We start from the raw sequence: 21,164 nt of genomic DNA, 5'->3' as shown, positions 1-21,164 counted from the left end.
TTCACTTAAGTAATATAACAGATTTAATCAATTTGGTTAATGCCATCAAAATAGAATGACACTTCAATTACTCTTCATTTGCACTGTGAGAGATTGTCTTCTTTTGTTCTATAAAGATAAAAATATATTAATTTTTGATTCTACATGTTGAGTTAACCAAGAATAATTCTGACACATTTTTCTATAGCATTTTTGTTTTAGCCAGGGGATATTATTACTTTTAAAATGTTTTTCCCACTCAATGTTTATTATTCCTGGAGATGACAAATTTTCATCATTCTTTTCCAGAACAGTACAAAGAGACACTTTGTGGATGGGCAGGTAATTGAATGATGAACTTGAATTATCACTTCAGACAAAAGTTGGCGATGGAACTTTTGAGGTCTCTCAAAAATTTTATCTAAACTGTGGTGCTTAAAGTGTGAGCTGGGACTAATAGGGGTCCCTGGGATCTTTCAGGGAGTCCAGTAGTCAAATTATTTTTATAATAATATTATCTTTATTTGCCCTTTTCATTTGAATTGTCTTATGAGTCCTCAGTGGAATTCTCCAGGGTCCACACGAGGTGTGATTGTGTAACAGGCTGAACGCAGAAGCAAACAGGAGAGTCCGGCTGCCTTCTTTTAAGTTAGATATTAAGGAGATTTGCTAAAAATGTAAAATGAAGGTACTCTTCTCACTAAAATGTTTTGCTTTGGAAAACATAGATATTTTCCACAAAAATATGTATGTTAACATGTCATGTGTCTATTATTATTTAAAAATTATTTTTAAATAATAAATTATGGTTATTTAAATTGTTACTGTTATTTTAAAATAAAATAAACACATATGTAGAGTTTTCTTAGCTTTTTTCCTATGAATTATAAATTTATTTAGCTTCTTTAAGTTTCAGTATTTTCATTTCTTTCTATGTGGCATCAGACTTCATCAAAATATCCTGAAAATACAATTTAGTATATAGCAAAAGCTATTTTTAAAAATTTTTATTTTATATTGGAGTATAGCTGATTAACAATGTTGTGTTAGTTTCAGGTGTACAGCAAAGTGATTCAGTTATACATATACATGTATCTATTCTTTTTCAAATTCTTTTCCTATTTAGGTTATCACAGAGCATTGAGCAGAGTTCCCTGTGCTATAGAGTAGGTCCTTGTTGATTATCTATTTTACATACAGTAGTGTGTACCTGTCAAGCCCAAACTCCCAATTTATCCCTTCCCCCCACCTTTCCCCTTTAGTAACCATAAGTTTGTTCTCAAAGTCTGTGAGTCTGTTTCTGTTTTGCAGATAAGTTTATTTGTATCATTTTTTTGTTTTTTTTTAGATTTTGCAAGTAAGTTAGACAGAGAAAGACAAATATCATATATTTTTTTAAGCTTTCTATTGGAGTATAGTTGCTTTACACTGTTGTGCCAGTTTTTGCTGTACAACACAGTGAATCAGCTATATTCATACATATATCCCCATAGCTTTAACTTATAATATGGAAAATACCAATAAGTATAACCCCTACAATAAAAAGCTTCATGAGGTCCCCCAACATTTTTAGGGTGAAAGGAATTTTCACTCCAAAAAAACAAAATTGAGAACCATTGATCTAGAATAGCTTTATTTAAAGTAGAAAAAAGTCCTCAGTCCACCTCCTCCACTGTTATTCACTTTTTCTTCCAGCATATTTAGAATAGAATTCAAGAGAATGACATAGTGATCTGTGTTGAAATCCTAACCTGGTCATTAGTAGCGCAAAGACCTTCGGTGGTTGACTTAAGTTCTGGGCCTCAGTTTCTACAGCTGTGAATGGAGAGAGTAATACCCACCTGGTGGTGGGATCATTGGCGATATTCAGTGAGATAAGTGTCAAGCACTGCAGCATGCAAGATGGCAAGTCACCCTCTCAACACATGCTTCTCCCTGTTACTCTTTGATATGAACTATAAAGGGAAGTAGAAAATTGGATACCTTTGCCTGAAATAAGTGGATTGAAAGCATTTCAGACGTGTGAAGACAAATTTTCTGTAGCAAATATTCTGACCTAAGGTGGAACTTCAGATCCACATTTTGTAGTATTAATGGTTACAGATACTGAAGAGGAAAATTAGAAACTTGCACTCAGCTAAAAATAACTCCATGCTTGTTCTGCTTTTGTAAAATATGCTTGCTGTGCCCAGAAAAACAAAAAAACAGGATGACCTAGCAATCCAAGGTAACCATAAGATGTTTTGCTAAAAATGGAATGTTCTGCATCTGCTCTTGTAAGTTTCTGTTTGGAAATTTCCGTGCTCTGTAAACCAAGTAACCAATCTACTCATGCTAACTGTAAACATGTGCACTGACCCGTGTAAAAGTAAAGCTCACCCTGAGCTTGGGGCACAGAACTTTGGAGCAGTTAGCTTGGTCTGGGGCTGTTGGCTGAATAAACCTGAGTTCTTCAACCCTCCAAGTGTGGTGCTTGGTTTCTCAACGGACCGATTTCTGCAACACTACTATTTTTTACATGCTTAGAATGTGCTAGGAAATGTGCTAAATTTTTTATATATTTACTTATTTATTACTTCTAAATGTAATCCTTGGTGCAATGTTATAAGGTAGGAATTATTTTAAAGAGAAGGATCTTCATGGCAATTGTAATTTTGCAGATGAAAACCTTGAGGTTCAGAGAGATTTGAGTTCCTGCCCCAAGCTGCTCAGAGCTGGACTTTGAATTTGGTTTTGAAGACACCAAAGTCTGTGAGTGAAATCATTTAACAATGTTGCCTTCCATAACCCCTACAGATGGGTCTGATTTGGGGTGTGTTTCTGAAGCCCTAAGTGCATCTAATTTTTGTAAATGTAACTACATTTACTCTGTATCATAATAATGTTAGAGATTTAAAATGGAAGCAACAAATGAACATACCAGTTAAGAATACTTTACAATGCAGTTTCCTTAACTTTTCTGACTAAAAATCCCTTCTTAGCCATTTCAAAGCTCACTCCACAGAAATTAGGCCCTGGACATTTTCTGTATTCTAATATATTCAGGGCACGTGGTATCATGGCTGCAATAAACTGTGTCAACAGGAGAAAACAACTGCCACTTATCAGAGCTTATGAATTATTTCTGTCTTAAGTCAGCCCTAATAGGGATCAGAGTTCAGGCACAATTCACTTAGGTCTTCCATAAAAGTGGTGGGCTGGGCTGGCACATTTTCCAGGTGAAACACAAAGAGGCAGAGATGGAAATGCCGAAAGACATCAGCCTGACATTTCCACACTGTGAGATTCCCATGGCCACAAAAGAGACTGTCTCATGATGAGAGTGACTGAGAGAATTCCCTGCATTGAACTTCTACCGATTTCTCCTGCATTGAACTTCTCTAACAAAGGGAAATGGGCACAAAAAAGATTAATTCGTTGAGTCTTCTATTATAAGGGCATTTTCGCACCTATTTTTAAAAATAGTTAATAACTAGAAATATACAAAGATCTTGTTCTGCCCTATCCTAAGGGGGAGGAAAAAGTCGACAGCTTTATGGACATGCTTACTCAGTGGAAAATGCTAGAATGACTTCCCACTTGACTATTCCATATCCTTTAAATCCTGAGTGTCTTCTTAAAGGTACATCTTTGCTTTAGAGGAAACAGAAATGTCAGAGTAAGGAAGTGGAATTTAAAACGCAATCTAGAGGGGATGAACTGGGAGATCTGGACGGACATATATACACTGCCATGTATAAAACAATAACTAATGAGAACCTACTGTATGGCATGGGGAACTCTGCCCCCTGCTCTGTGGTGACCTAAATGAGAAGGAAATCCAAAAAAGAAGGGATATATGTATACATATAGCTGATTCACTTTGCTGTGAAACTAACACAATATTGTAAAACAATTATACTCCAATAAAAAAATAAAATAAAATGTAACAAATCTTTCAATTGGTTAAGAACAAATGTTTTGAAGAGAATGTTTTTGGTGAGAATATTCATTCACTGTGTAACTTTAAAATGTGAATTTTATCCATCATAGTTACAAAACAGTTTATTCGTTTATATCTATAATTAAAATATATTTCATTGATATTTAAAGATTATTAATTATTTAATACTTATATTCTTTAATTATTGACTAAGAAATAGTACATTTAATTGACAATTTTCTGGGCTAAGGCCCTAATAGATATTATCTAAATTAAACCTCTAGACTTGGGAAGTAGAATTTGAGGGCTAGTATGTGAAATGTGCTTAAAACAGTGCTTAGCATATAGCAAGTGCTCAATAAACATTTGCTATTACAAAAATTATTACTCTCTTTGCCCAGACTTAGAGGGGTAAATAATTTTTCTTATTAGCACAGAACTAGCATTTGAGCCAGGCTTTCTGGTCCCAAAGCCGCCATCAGGCATTGCTCCATTGCAAGTTGGTAAAATTACATAATATCTCATCTTTGGATTCTACCAAACATATGTCTATTTATTTATCCATCTCTCCCTCAGGGGCCTGGTCTGGGTAGTCAGGAGGTTTGAGTTCCAATCCTAATCCTACTGTCTGTGTGGTCAGGTTACCCACCAGCTCCCAGCCTCAGTTTGTTCCTGGTGTGCAATTAAATTATGTGATCTGAAGGGACCCTCTACATGGAATATCAGTAATTCTGCCTCCCTCCTCCTTTCATTCCTTCTGCCATTCTTATTCCCAACTACATTAAGGGCCAAATAAGCAAAGAGAATAAAAATGCAGGCTTCAATAAACCATTTAGCATCATATGCTAAGCAATTGTAACCTGCAAAAAGCTTTTGGTGTAATGGTTTCGATAAGCCATAAGAAAAAAAGGAATGCTTGAAAGAATATGTGCTTGAGAATTTAATGATTTTGAAGCTTTATGAATATAATCTCCCAGCTGAGAGAGTCACTTTATGATGGGGGGAGGGAAACAGAAAAACTCACTAGGCTCTCAATGGCTCATTTATTTATCTGCTATTTTTAGCTGCAGGTTCAATTATTTCAGATGAAGAACTAATAACAAACATGCTGTGCATTCACGAGTTTGAAATAATCATGGCACATTTTCTCCTAAAATTTCATGAGAGTCCTAAACAATGAAGAAAGATCATTCTGCTCTCTCATACAGTGACTTTCCTTTTTTATATAGAGAACCAAGTTGCAGGAATTTAGTATTGATATGGAGTGGGGAGGGGCAAAGGAATTCTTGGTAACCTGGACATAGCTGTAAACATTGCTGAGCAATGCCTTAAAATTAAAAAGAAATAGTAATTAGATTGGAGAAGACAGTAATTTAACGGTAGTCACAGAGGTTTGGAGGCAGAGCTGATATTCTCTGCCATCTGATCACTTACTGAGTGATCTTGGGCAAGTCATTTAACTTCTGCAGGACTTAGTTTTTGCATCTATTACAGGAGGACGATTAAAGGCACTTCAGAAAGTTATTCCAAAGCTCAAAGAAGAAAATGTTCCTGAAGGGCTACCTTCTTAACAGAGTAGGCGATTGATAGGTTGTGGCTTTTACTACGAGAATGCAGTAAAATTTAGGTAATAAGTGTTCCATCGTAACATTTTCTTCATCTCTGCACAGCATCTGGCAACTTCTCTGTATTGGTATTTGTGATGCGCCATTCTTATTTTACCCCTCTTGCTTCTGTCATCTCCTTCACTCAATATTCGGTCAACAGAGCTTCCTTGAACTCTATTGATGTTTGACACTAGGAATATTAAGATGAACACAAATGACTGCTGTGCCTTGGAAATTAAACTCTAAGAGGGGAGAACAAGCACTGACAGGACTTTGATAAAGGAAGCAGGTGCTTTGATCAGGACGATCCAGGTCAGAGATCACCAGGATGAAAGTAGCCAGTTCTACGCGAGGGAGGTGTGGCAAGAGATAGTGCACTTGACCCTCGTGTCAAGTTGAAAGACGCATCTGAGTTGTCTGGGGATGTTGGAGAAGGTTGGGGGAACATGTCTCTCTTTCTAGCTAGCTTTTCCTCCTCTGATGCCCTAAACAGGAGTATCCCCTCTGCTTAGGGTCTCAGTGTGTTGCTCTTTCCACTCCCCACAATCCTTTTCCTCAGAACTCTCACTGACTCTCAGGGCATTAATTCCTACTTGGGGGGATGACTCACTGGTCTAGGACTTCATCTTTGACCTTTCTCTACAGCCTGGCTTTTCACAGTTCTGTTAGTTACTACTCTTGGAACTCCTGCTGTCACCTTGGACTTTTTGCGTCTAAATCCAAACCCTTCTCTTCCCAATTCCAGCACTTAAAAGAAACCTGACTCCCTGACTTCTGTATTTGCAGTTAATGGCAGAACAATTCTCTGTTACCCTGGCTTGAAATGTCTGTACCAACTGGAACACCTCTTTGTCTGTGTCTAGTCTTATATTCTGCTCTAACTTTAATTTTTTCTTTAATTCACTTAATTTTTGAGTGCATGCTATAGACTAGTCTGTGGGTAATACAATAGTGGATAATGCAGAGCCAATCTCCATATTTATGGAACTCAAAATCTGGTATGGAAACCCAGCAGTGAATAAAAGAGCACTGAGATACACATTTAATTATAAAATTGTGGGGACATTGTTGGTGCAGTGGTTAAGAATCCACCTGCCAATGTAGGCGACATGGGTTCAAGCCCTGGTCTAGGAAGATCCCATATGCCGTGGAGGAACTAAGCCCATGTGTCACAACTATTGAGCCCTCATGCCACAGCTACTGAAGCCTGCACGCCTAGAGCCCATCCTCTGCAACAAGAGAAGCCATGGCAATGAGCAGCCCATGCATGATAACGAAGAGTAGCCCCTGCTCACTGCAACTAGAGAAAGCCTGTGCACAGCAATGAAGATTGAACACAGCCAAAAAATAAATAATTTTATTAAAAAATAAATAAAATTAAAAAAAATAAATTGTGGTAGGTAGTATGAAGAAATTCACCATGGTGCAGTGATAGAGAATAAAAGAGATGGGATGATACTCAGGAAAGGCAATTAGGGAAGGCTGGACACCCACAGGGTCCTTAACAGTTACAGTTGTTAACCTTGTAATTGTCTCTCTTCAATCTCCTTCCCCTCTCACCTCTCAAATCCATCTAGCTAACTGAAACCTGAATAAGAGATAAGTACTAAGTTTTGAAGACAAACCTGGTTTCAAATTCCAGTTTTTCCATTAATTAACTGGGCAGCCTAAGGCACATCACTTAACCTCTTTGAGACTCAGTTCTCCCATCTGCAAAATGAGGACGGTGTTGCCACTCACAATGAGGAATTTTTAACAGACTTTAGACATACTATTAGACATTAGATGCATACACAGTATCTGATTATTTTAGGTGTTCATAAATAGTGAATAATGAATAGTGAATAATAAATAGCTACTATTATCACAAATATGATTACTGACGTTATGTAATTCTCTCCCATGACCTTAACCTCAACTGATTAATTGACCCAATAAACATTAGTGTTTTACCATCTATTCCTATTGGAAACCAGATCAGGCCCTGAGAAACAAGGAAGGACAATATTTGTTATAAGTGAGCCCCAAATTTTATGGGCTTATTGTCAAATATGGCTTAGTATTCAAGACAGAAACCTAATTCAGCTCCCACCTGTTAATCATTTCATGAATATGTGTTAAGCTCCTATGCTCAGGATCCTGAACTATGCCAAATTTAGATGTTTTCCAGGCTTTGTCCCCAGTACTTTCCCTGCACACAGCCTCTGCTAGAATCTCCCAGTTACTAAAATAGTTCCACCCTCTATGCTTTTCCTCATATCTTTCCACCCGTCCCCTGAACTTTTCCCCAAAAGTTCCTCTCCAGCTACCAAGATACAACCGAAATCAAGCCCTTTCCCCATATCAAATGTTCTCTCTTCTTTATGATGAAAACAATTTTTTTTAATCTCAGAATTTTGGAATGTGCTTGCATATCTTTTTCTTCCCATTAGATGATATGAGCCTCATTTCTTCAAGGCTTTCATTTCCCTCAAAGATTTTATGGAAAGGTAACAAAGCATTTTTATGTTGAGCAAGATTTCCATTTTCTAGTTCTGTACTATCAAATATTGTTAAATTTCATTTTCTGATAATTATTAAGTATAATGATGTAAAGCAGCATTAAAGCTCTTAAAAGAGAAAATTTCACACACAAAATGCTGTATTTGCCTAATGTATGTATCATGATTAATGATGGAATGGTGCTTAAAATTAATTGAATAATGTCATCAGAACAAGGAACTGTTTTTTCAAAAGCAGAGATTTATCCTCACCCCGCTCCCAAACCAGACGACTCAGAGAAGTTAAGATGCGCTGGGATTCTGAGACACTGATGCTCTCAGCTGTCTGGAGGCTGGACAGAGCCTGGGTTGGCCCTTCCAGGGCAAGCACCTCTGGCCATCTGCTTACTCAAGAGTTCCAAACAAATCTTATTTAAAAAAATACGTCATAATGTGGAAAAGATTTGGAAACACTGTCTAAAGAAATCATCCTTTCAAATGTGGAAAAATTTTCACAAATGTGTGTTGGAAATGAGGAAAGAAAAAGCAAGAGGAGAAATAAAAGAAAGGAAGCCAGATAAGCCCATTGAAGGAATCCTGAGCATCCCTCAGAGAAGAATCTCCAGGCCCCTATTGCTATTCTAGCCTTTTTCTAGGAAACTCAATTAAATTTTTCTTACACAAAGAGATTGTAATGTGAGCATGTCAACTAGATTTGCATAGTGAGTGGTAAAGATGGCAGAGAGTTGATAAGAATGATGTCAGGGAAGAATGAAGACAGCTACTCATCAGATATTACCTATATGCTCTGCAATAAACAGGGTCATCTCTACTGCAGGTAACATTTTCTTCACAGAGATATCACATTCCTACAAAATTCACCCTTTTGTGTAAAGTTCTATGAGTATTGAAAAACCCACGTAGTTGTATAACCACCATCCCAATCAAAATGTAGAACAACTTTTCAACTCCCTTGCCCCTCAAAATTCCCTTCTGCTCCTTTTAGTCAAAATGCTCCCCAAGTTCCCAAACTCTGGCAGTCTTTGATTTGATATCTATTTCTAAAATTTTGTCTTTTCTAATAGACTGTCATATGTGTGGGATCATATAGTTTGTAGCCTTTTGTGACCTGTTTTTTCCCCTGAGCATAATGTGTTTTGAGATTCATCTACATTGCTGTGTGTATTAGTTTATTTTCTTTTATTGCCAGTGGTATTCCATTTTTGGATGTACACATAATTTCAAAAATATCCATTTACCAGTTTAAGAACATTTGGGTAGTTTCTATTTGGGGGTTAATATGAATAAAGCTGCTATAAATATAGGCTTACGGGCTTTTGTCTGTATTTAAGTTTCTTAATTTGCTTGAGAGTGAGATTACTAGGTAGTGTGGTATCTCAGTAAGAAACTGATAAACTGTCTCCTAAAGTGGATTTGCCATTTTCACTCCCATCAGCAGGGTATGAGAGTTCAAGTTGCTCTACATCCTTCTCAGTATCTGGTGTTTTCAGTTTTTGTTTTCAAATTAATTTTAGTCATTCTACTTGGTGCAAAGTGGGATTTCGTCGTGGTTTATTTCCTTTTATTTTTTAAAGTTTTTTTTTTCCTTTTTTAAGCTTAAAATTTTAATTTGGATTCTACAAGGGTGAGTCAAAAATCATCTGCACTCCAGTTATATTAAAACTTCTATAAATTCTACAGCCAGAGTGAGGATAATTTTTGACTCACCCTCGTATATTGCTACAAACCACATTCATAAACCATAAAGCATTAATTGGACTCCATATTTGATACTAAATTTCGAATGCCATTTCCAAGAGAAGGATAACAGTGTCCATAATAAGTTTTCCTTCCCTCATTCATTCATTCAATGGCTGCTTGTTGAGTACCTGCTGTTTTTACTAGGTGTTACTTATTTACTGGGTGATCAGGGGTAGACAAAACAAAAATAATGACAAGACAAACAGTTTTGTTTTTATTCTGTTGAGGCAGGAAAGACCATAATCAAATAAATTTTCCATATTTATATATGTTTAGATAATGAAGACTACTGTGAAAACTACTACGACTACTGTGAAGGTTAAGCCAGAGAAAGGGATAAAAATTAGAGATGCATTTTGGAAAGCATTTTCTGGCCTCTCTGAGGGTGACATTGAGCAGAGATCTCAATGAAGGGAAGTGCCAGCCACACAAGCATCTGATGGAAGAGCATCCCAGGCAGAGATCACCGGCAATAACAAAAGCTCAAGGCAGAAATGTGTTTGTTGATTTTGAAGAACAGCAAAGCATGAATAATGGCTGGTGCAAAGTGAGTGGTAGGAGAAGTGATGAGAAAGAACCTTCTATCTTTCACTGGAAAGAAATCCATGGTTGAGCTGAGCCAGATATGCTGTAATGTCATGAAGCACTCTAAGATTCTACAAAATTCTATATAACTTTTGGATGTTTAGTAACTGGCTTAAATAATGTTTAATTGTTAGTTTAAATTTTTACAATAACTTAGAAGCCTACCCCCGCCACACACATTGAACTAGACGTCAGAAGATTCTGTGTAATTTTACAGACTTATTTTATGTTGATTTAATCTGTGCCTTAGCAAACTTTTTGGAAAACTCTGTAATCTTTTGCTTTCCACTCTGGGATATAATACCTTTACATTACCTCACAGGGAAACACTAATGCTTATTTAAGGTATGCTGAACTCCTAAAAAGAGACAAAGAAACAAACTGGAAATAAAATTATTGCATGGAGGGAAGATGTGGCATAGAAAACTCAGTGGTTTACTCTCAGTTTCTCAGAAGGTTGAATTAAATGTTAAGATAACATTTTCCTTTCAATGATGATTCTTCTGGCTGACTGCCTGACATTTTGTGTATTTAGCCTCCTTTGACAAAAAGGGGAAATTGTTTCCAAAGTATGAATAATCATGTTTGATTATTCATAGGACATATTCTGCAATATGATCACCTGTTCGGTTGGATGTGAAACGTTATTGCATTACACAACTGACACCTAGTACAATTTAGAAATCTTGTAATTCATTATTACAAAAGTATTGGAAAATAATGGAGTTCTTTTAAGGCCTTAGAACTAGCAATTCTCCACTGTCAAGGAGATTAAAAGCATAGCTGGTTTGGAAGTTTAGGAAGGAAATGGTTAGCAGAGGTTCTGCAATTCTTTCTCTCTTTACTGTGAAGGAGGGTGGGAGGGAATACCCACAGGGAAGGAAGACTGACATTCTCATATCTCATTGTAAACATACTAACCTCCAGATAAACTATACTTTTATAGCAGGAGAGCCCTTATCTATGGGATGCTTTTAGCAATAGGTACCTGGTCTAACTAAGCTTGCCTCTGGTAAGTAAACATGAAATACACTGATTTATAAATATCTCTGACAAATGTCACACATGCAAGTAACTCTCTGAGTATAAAATGGAAATGTTTCATGAACAAAAGTCTCTCTTCTTTGAAATTAATGTCCCTATGTATGTAATATGGAGACTTTGTATGTTAACCTGGCGCAGAGTGTATCCTAATGTGGCAAGAAATTAACTAGGTAGGCAGTTTCAGATATCTCCTTGCTTTATTTTTTTTTTTAAGGTTTGTCATTCTGCTTTTATTTATTTTTAATTGGAGTATAATTGCTTTACAATGTTATGTTACTTTCTGCTACACAATGAAGTGAATCAGCTCTATGTATACCTATATCCCCTCCCTCTTGGACCTCCCTCCCACCCCTCACCCCCACCCCCAATCCCACCCATCTAGGTCATCACAGAGCACCGAGCTCAGTGCCTGTTCTTTATAGCATGTTCTCACTAGCTATCTATTTTATGCATGGTAGTGTATATATATCAATCCTAACCTCTCAATTTGTCCCACCTTCCCCTTCCCCTCCATGTCCACATGTCCATTCTCTATGTCTACTTCTCTATACTGCCCTGCAAATAGGTTCATTTTTACCATTTTTCTAGATTCCACATATATGCATTAATATATGGTATTTATTTTTCTCTTTCTGGCTCACTTCACTCTGTATGACAGACTCTAGGTCCAACTACGACTCTACAAATGACCCAATTTTGTTCCTTTTTATGACTGAATAATATTCCATCGTATATATGTACCACATCTTCTTTATCGATTCATCTGACATTGGCCATTTAGGTTGTTTCCATGTCCTGGTGAAATTAGAATGCTACCTAACACCATAGACAAAAATAAACTCAAGATGGATTAAAGACCTAAATGTAAGCCCGGATACTATAAAACTCCTTGAGGAAAACATAGGAAAAACACTCTTTGACGTAAACCACAGCAAGATCTCTCTTGAGCCACCTCCTAGAGTAATGAAAATAAAAACAAAAATAAACAAATAGGACCTAATTAAACTTAAAAGCTTTTGCACAGCAAAGAAAACCATAAACAAGATAAAAAGACAACCCTCAGAATGGGAGAAAATATTTACAATTGAAGCAACAGACAAAGGATTAATCTCTCTACCTTTCTCCTGCCACACAATTACCTGTAATCTGGAAGCTACATTCACTGTTTTTCAATGCAATCGCAAGAATGGTATCAGAGCACAGAGGGCAATTCAGAAGTATCAAGCCATGCTTGTTTACTTCTGCCAAGTCACACAGATGTCAGCTGGCTGAAGAATGCTTTGAAAGTTGATCAGAGCTTTTTCCACATGAAAATGGTAACCAAGTTTGAGTCTCAAGTATAAAATCCAAGTTTCAAAAACAGATATACTCAGGAAATGCAATTATGGTATAATTAATAAATGGTCTGATTTAAACAGAATCAAATTAGACATAAAGGGAAGACAGTTGATTAATTGCTATTTAATTGCTATTTAGATGCAGTATAATGCTGTCATGTTGCTGTGACCAGTGTCGGAACTGTGATTTTTAATGTTAGGAGAAGTAAAATATAAGAAAAAGCACACATGTAGGAAAATATATGATGTGTATCTAGGCCTACCATTGACTTTGGATGATTTTTCTGCAAAGTGTAAGTAGTGCAGATTTTGCCATTCATCAAAGGGACAGCGGGTTTGGTCATGTATCAGTTGATTATTGGTGTGTGACTTTGGCAGTTATAAGTGGCAATTCTCACTTCTTGACTCTTCTTTGGAAGAAGCTGCTGGGAACAACTACCTTTTGAGATGTAAGCAGATGGACACCTAATTTGCTAAGGGACACACCTGCTTCTTGGATGCTCTTCATCTTGGAGAGTATGAGCCCTCATCTGGGTCTTTCAGGGTGGATCTCCTTCTCAAGACACAGAGAAAAGCCTAGTAAATGTGGGCACACACAAGAGGGGGCTCATTCTCAGGGATTCATAAGCCAGAGGACCCCTATGGAGGACTCTTCAAGTTTATCTGAGCCATATCCTTACTTCTACTCTGACACTGGCAGAACTGAAAGCTGGGCACTTTCACCAGAAGGGCAAGCCCAGTCAGATACAGGAAGATGGAGGCTGTTAGGACTAGTGAGGAACATAGTGTTTAGGCTACAAAGTTGAGAGGGTTGCTTAGATGGAGGGCTGAAGGGAAAGAGAGGAGAAATTTAAGGCTAGTGAAGGGGAGCACGGAGATGGTAAGATATTTTAAATGTCCAAAGAAAGAAAAGAGCGTTCTGAATGCCAGATTAGATATTTTAAAAAAGTTAGACCCTTTCCATTTTTGGATGGAGATATTGAATACCTAATATAAAGATTTGGTATAATTGAAAAGGGAAACTAGAAACTTGCACTCAGCTAAAAATAACTCCATGCTTGTATTGCTTTTGTGAAATATGTTTGCTGCACCGAGAGAGGAAAAAAAAAAAAAACCAGGATGACCTAGCAATCCAATGTAACTTTAAGATGTTTTGCTAAAAATGGAATGTTCTGCACCTGCTCTTGTAAGTTTCTGTTTGGAAACTTCTGTGCTCTGTAAACATGTGCACTATAAAAGTAAAGCTCACCCTGAGTTCCGAGTCCAGAACTTTGGAGTGTTAGCTCATCTGGGGCCACTGGCTTAATAAACCTGAGTTCTCCAACCATCCAAGTGTGGTGCTTGGTTTCTCGACCAACCAATTTTCTGCAACATAATTACAATAATTCAGGAAAAAAGATCACTTGCCTAGTTTCAATAGTGCAACATCACCCTCAATTCCACAAAATGTTCTAAGCTATTTTGGGTTTTCAGAGTCCTACTTTTTGGTTAAAAAAAAAAAAAAGAAAGAAAAGAAAAGGCACTGCAAAATCCTTCCAGGAGTTCTTCACACATAGCAAAAAGGATGCTCAAAGCACTGAGCTGTAGAGAACAGAATAAGACTAGCATATTGGAGTCTCAAACACTCTATATAGCAAATTGTTGGCAGGAAAGAGAGGTGGTGTGGAGTCCTGAATAAAAGTCTTGACTTTTGGAATAAGAAGCTGAATCATATTCAAACTGAAAAGTGAGCCATAATTGATAGTTTTCAACAAAGTTTCTCACTGAATTGACATTTTCCAAAGAATAAACTCACCATGTAGCACACATAGCCCCACCTCTCTAGTTCAGTGTATACCAGGCTGCTTTAAAGACAATAGAAGATGTTCATCATTTCGACCTGCTTTTGCTGAAGGCAGAGGGAATTAGTCCCCACCAGAGCCCTCATTAACTGTGTTCTGGCCTCAGTGCAACCTTGAAGCCTCCTAGATGTCAGTGTGGCTCAAGGTATCATACACTGTACATTTCCTTAGACAGTCAGCAAAACAGCTCCCAGAGGAAATTTTGCAGCTGGCTTTTTAGATACAGCTCAGCTGAATCTGAACCTGTGAACTCTCTACCTTGTCTCCTAGCTTCTCTTCCCAATGACCTCAATGACACCACCACTTGTGGATGTCTTGGCTTAAATAGTCAGAGTTCATAGTTCTGTTCAACTCTCAATGTCATGCAGTCCTATTGACCTTCCACATGTGTCTCACTAGGGTTTGTTTTCCCTTCCTCCCACTTCCTGCGTACAGGAACTGCCTCTCTCCTCCCTGCCTCCCCATTCACATCAGCTACGCTTCTCCTGGCATCCCAGACTCCACTCTCCCTTTGGTGTAAGGAATTATCTTTAGAACTACTAGATTAACCACCTTTAAATATCACTTTTAATAAGACCTCTGTCTATTTCTTTTCTTAAAAACCTCCCTGTTTCTTCAATACCTCTGATTACTCCTGCAGAAGGGCAATAAAACAAGACACCTAGCTGTTTAACAAAATTTGGATAGGTCATTCTCTGGTATCAAAATCTGAGCCTGAAAATCGCTACCAGGTTGCTTGATCAGAAGAGAGGGTTTATAGAGCTGTGAGTGGTTTACACTCCAGAAGCTGCTTCTACAAATACAGAATACTATAGCTATTTTCCATCACGTACTTCCTGGAATTAATATAGGGGCTTTTGGCCAAGAGCAATACAATTTTAAAAAGTCTTTAGGTATACGGATCAGATTCTGAAAAAGCCTCTCAATATGTATGACCGTGCCTGCACACATTAATTGAATTGCTTTTGTTAATTACATGTCATCAAAACAATATGGACTTAGATGAAAATATATATTATAGAGTAGGATAAAACATCAAGGGGCATCCATTCTCTTCTTCAGATGAATCTGTGCCACTGTTGACAGCAAATTTAAGTCGGTTTAAAGGAGGCCAGTCACGCCAAAGAATGCTCTTGAAACTTCAAAGAACTGATCAGATGTCATATTAAGATCAAACTTTGCCTCTGGGAATCTGTAATGTTTTCAGCCTGCTGCCTTTGATAAGTCCAAGTTTAAGGTGGATTTAATTAACATGACATAAAAAGAAAAGGATATTTGAGGTCTTGATTTTTCTCCAACAGTTCTTTCCTCACATAAATCCTATTCAGAGACTTGGTTCCACAGTATTCCAAGTAGCGACTCTTCAGTCCATGAAGTAAAGCATGGATTGACAATGTCCAGCTATTGTGGAAATATGAATGCTTTCAAACTAAAGGAAAGTCTAACAGATACTCAAGACAATGAAGGCACATTGCATGCTATGTCCAGATTAGTTTTTAAATTCTACTTATATAAATTTTAAATTCTACTTAAATAAATTTTAATTTTAAATTCTACATAAATGAATTTTGCCCCTGTGTAAAGATTATTTACTTGGAATCAACTAGTATTTATTAAGCACTAACCATGTGCTTACACAAAACTTTTTGTATATAAACTTCACACCAACCCTAAGACACCTGAGTCAGAGAAGTTACATTGATGGCCTACGATCACACAGTAAAAAAAAGAAACCTGGAATTTAACTCAGGGCTTTGGATTCCAAGTCCAGCTTTGTTACACAACATTTCAGTGACTCCCTTTAGATAACAGGTTTTGATTTATTAGAAAGAGAATATAAGGATGTTTCACTTATCGTCTAACAGACATAAAAGGATAACATTTATAATAATTTAGCTTATTTAAAGGAAAGTCCCTATGATTCAGTTTCACACAGGTGGCTGTGTTTGTCTTGTAAGGAGAAATTGTCCTATGAGAGGAGGAAACATCAGGGAATCCCGTGTGAGATACAATTTTAAGAGATACCACAGAGGGCTCCAGTGTCCCCTCTCCACCAGCAGCTCTTTCTTTCTCTCAATTTTTTTCTGGCAATACTTTTTTTAATAAATTTATTTATTTATTGGCTGCATTGGGTCTTCATTGCTGCACACAGGCTTTCTCTAGTTTCAGCAAGCCAGGGGCTACTCTTCATTGTGGTGCATGGGCTCCTCACTTAGGTGGCTTCTTTTGTTGTGGAGCATGGGCTCTAGGCGCATAGGCTTCAGTAGCTGTGGCACATGGGCTCAGTAGTTGTGGCTCACAGGCTCTAGAGCGCAGGCTCAATAGTTGTGGCGCATGGGCTTAGTTGCTCCGTGGCATGTGGGATCTTCCTGGAGCAGGGATCAAACCCATGTTCCCCGCATTGACAGGCGAATTCTTAACTACCACACCACCAGGGAAGTCCTTCTGGCAATACTTGGAATTCCATCATTTATATGCATTATTTTGAATACTTCAAAACTTCCCCTGGGTCTTAGTGCTCATTAAATTACGGTGACATAGGAGTTAGCTTACATCCCAACCTGGATGGATTGATGTTTTGTGATGAATAGAATTCTGAAATCATGTCCAGGCTCAATAGGCTCAGTTGTCAATGTCAGTGAAGGGAGGGGGCAATTATACTAGTTTAGGAGTAATAGTAGTTAAGTAAAAACAGATTTTATTTGTTACAACTACATTAAGCTGTGCAATCACTAACACCTCAGTGTGAACTTACCTGATAACTTTCCTAGCACTTAGAGGATGGGGACAAAGAAGAGGAAGAATACTTCTGAAGCTAGAGCTGGGCTAATCACATAACATCGTGCATACCAGGGAACTTTTGAGAGCAAAAGGGGAGTCTATCAACAACATGCCAGGACAGTATGTAAGCTGTGACTAGATGGTATGGTAATCTTATTTCTGGGGAGAGACAGTCCCTCACTGATAAAAAACATACATTAAGGAGTTAATAAGTCCTTCAGATAAGTCCACCAAGGTCTTTTTCCTGATAGTATGACTTTTTCACAGCTATGGCGTCTAGTAACCATTTTTCCCTAACAACAAGAAACTGAAGCAATTGCACCTGGGTAGGATCCCCAAAACCATAGAGATTCACTGTGAAGCACACAGCACACGAAATACATTCGGTCAATTTGCAATTTTTCAGAAGCTGATTATCCAACTAATGCATTATCTTCTGGACCCTTGTTTTATTTCTTCCACAGTTTAATTTAACAATATGTCAGTTCTGATAAGAAGGTCTGATGGGGAAGAAGATGAAGCTATTACATGAAATGAGTTTGGGGACTTACCAATAGATTTCAATTATCCATGTTACTCTTATTGAAGGTTGACTGTGAAGAGTGGTGATTCAGCTGGACAGCCTTGCTATTTCTAAGACAGAGCTGTCCTTATTCTTTTTGTCACTGTTGTATGGAACATATATTATACGTGCATTTGTGTACATACAGATCCTCACTTCCCCAATCCCATTATCTGTGGGATTGCAATTAAAATGCAATTAAAAAATAATCATGATCCCTTAAATCAGCTTGCAGTAATATATAATAATAAAGTAAAGAAATGGAGTCTCAATATTCATGCCTTTCATTGAGGGCCCATGTTCTTGATACGAAGAAGAAACACTGGTGAGCTGTTTTTTTGAAGGCAAGGAAAACAACTGTAGCCTACATGGTATATGACACGTAGCATATATGGCTACGAAATTGTCTTAAAATTCAATTATTATGTAAGCCTAAGAGAATACTTAAAATGAAAGGAATGCACTATGGATATTAGAAAAATATTGCCAGTACACAAAGGTATTGAATTCTCCTGCATCAATTTGTAGCAACCCTTCCGAAACTTAGTTGGATAATGTCTTTACTCATACAAATCTTAGTCCTTCTTCAAAGTCCAAATTAGGATGCACTTGTCTTTCTGATGGTTATCCAGGTCTCTCTCTGTTCTTAGCTATAAATACCCATAATGCTCATTTGTCACCTAATTTTTACTACCTTGAGACATCACTCATAGTTATCTTACATAATTATTTAACTTATTAATCATTGTTTGACTTTTCACATGAGAAACCAGTATCATCTCCCAAACTAGACTGTAAATTCTTCCAGAGCAGGGGCCATTTGTGATCTATTCTTGTATCTTTCCTCAGGATCTATCAAAATTTTAAATGTGTTTGGGTTGGACTGTATGAAATGACCCATATCTGATCATTTTTAATCCATGAAAAAGTCAATTTCATATGGTTTGACCTAATAATAGTTGTTCTAGAAATAACTGTGGAGTGAGTAGAATTATATTTAAAGCTTTAAATTCATATATATATATATATATATATATATATATACATGAAGTCACTTAGAATAGATGACAGAGTCTTCGTTTTACTTTTCCTAGTAGCTACCCAGCCCCAAACAGCTCTATTAGTTCATTAGCTTCCAGACATGATTTTTGAAAAATCAATATGACTACCTACTTTCTAGGAAATAAGCATAATTGAGTTAACAGATCATAAAGTACTAACTCTCTTAGCACAGTAATGCCAATATTGAATTTTTTTCTCTGGCACTGTTTACTTGTTGATAAAATCTTTAGAATAATATTAGTTATAGGTAATCATTATTTTGAGTGTTTACAATATGCCAGGCACTGTTCTAAACATTTCACACCTAGAAACTCATTGAATCTGCACCTCAACCCTGTGAAGTAGGTAATGTTATCTTTTTTCAGATGAGCACATTGAGGCATGAGGAGGAAATCTGCTTGAAATCACACAACTAGTAATCATAGAACTGGGTGTCAAATTTAGGCAGTCTAGCTTCAATCCTTCTTTTAAATGCCACTGGAATTCTAATCAATATAGAGTTATTTAAAAATTAGAATAAATTAAAAATCATTTAGCCTTATGAAAAGATATAGCATCTGGTGAAGACTTAATAATTTAGAGTTACAGAGTTGAATAGACCATACCTAGGGCTTGAAAACCTGCAGCTTTAGTTCTTTCATAAGTAATTCAAAATCATTTTGAATTATAGTGTCTCGGTTTTCTGCATTAAAAACTGGAATTTATAGCACTGAATCCTCTATAAGAATTTTATAAGAGGATCATATAACACATGATAATGAGCCCTTAATTAATTAGGCAAGTTTATTTTTATATTTGGTTATGAATATATGCATGCAAATATTTTGTAAAATTATGTTTAATGCTACTTTTTTATAATCAATATATGTTCTCTAATGAAGATATTTGTTTTCTTTGGTACTTGAAAACTATGCAAAATCACAAGCAGAGAATACATAAGACTGCTTAATTGGGTACAGCAATCAAATTGAAATATATATACATATATCGTGTACATTATGTATACATAATTATATATGCATATACAATATGATTAGTAAAAGATTTTGTCTTAATTTATAGCTATAAGTTCTTTTTATAATTGAAATTTTTTAACAATAAATGAACTAATCCAGTGTGATTTCCTCTTAAGTTTCCATGAGAAGAAACATACTTTCCTCTGGAATTCAGCATCAAATAGTGACAAAAGCATTAGATGGGGAATTGGACATTTGGCTTTAAATTTCTGGGCCTGAAGTTGGATTGGCTGGAAAAATGGAACAGTTAAATTAGATGATTTTAGGTTTTTCAAACAACAACTTCCTGCAAGTGTCTTAAAGCAATATTTGTATATCAGTTCTAAAAGCTATACACCAGGAAATGCAATTCTGTTTCTAAAAAAATAACCAAGCATACCCTTCCTTTTAAGAAAACAGCAAAAGGAGAATAGCCATTAATTTTTCTTAGATAAAGACCTAGGAGCTTAATATAATAAGTTGAGCCATTCAAAACCTATGAAGATTTTTCTGTAAGGAGATCCAAGAAGCCATTACCCATGGCTATATCTGGGAAGAGTTACTAGAAAAGGTTGGAGATGGGGTGTAGCACTGGAGGCGTAGAATTTTTAAATCAGAACTTTCTGAAATGCTTGAGTTTTCTGGTCATTGGCATGAATTACATTATTAATGCCATCAGGAGGTTATCCTGACCACCAACTTGTGTGTGATTTGTTGTGTGTTTTTGTTGCTGTTTCTGCTTTAGAGGAAGTGCCTGAAAAGTCAAGCTAAACTAGTGTTCAGATTCAGAAAAGAGTGGCGTTAGGCGGTGTTACCTTCTTACACGCAGTGATGGAGCTACCCAAGCTACTTCCTGAGGTGCCGCTGGCGCTGCCCTGCTGCGGTTCCGGAACCTCATACATCAGGGGAGACTCCAAGTTGCTGTTTGTGCCCCAAAATACAAAAGAGAACACATTCAGGTGAGTCATCTCCATATTCAGAAAGAAAGAAGCACGATGTGATTTACAGAAAATCATCTTTTCAGATTGCGCTGAACACTGCAAACCCTCCTGCTAACATAGATGTTTGCTTCTTTGTTGGTTTCACTTTTGTAATTGGTGGAACCACTATGACCTATTCCATTGTGAATACAGAATTTCGACCCATCGCCTTCCACGGTAGGTGGATGGACAAAATATATAGCAGGGTTGACATCTTTTCTTAAGTAA

At 36.9% G+C, this 21,164-nt stretch overlaps 1 protein-coding gene across 1 annotated transcript in view; it reads right to left on the bottom strand.

The window, feature by feature from the left end:
- SPHKAP (SPHK1 interactor, AKAP domain containing) overlaps window positions 1-20,924 on the bottom strand; it is a 112,966-nt gene extending 92,042 nt beyond the window's left edge. The window contains exon 1 of the mRNA XM_057746492.1: window positions 20,772-20,924. Coding sequence (XP_057602475.1) covers window positions 20,772-20,924 — 153 coding nt within the window. The remainder of the gene's footprint in view (window positions 1-20,771) is intronic.
- Between the last annotated feature and the right edge of the window lie 240 nt (window positions 20,925-21,164).

This window comes from Hippopotamus amphibius, chromosome 8 (assembly GCF_030028045.1).
Source record: "Hippopotamus amphibius kiboko isolate mHipAmp2 chromosome 8, mHipAmp2.hap2, whole genome shotgun sequence".
NCBI lineage: Eukaryota > Metazoa > Chordata > Mammalia > Artiodactyla > Hippopotamidae > Hippopotamus > Hippopotamus amphibius.
Note: the sequence above shows the minus strand (reverse complement) of the source record. Positions and strands in the feature narration are given on the sequence as shown.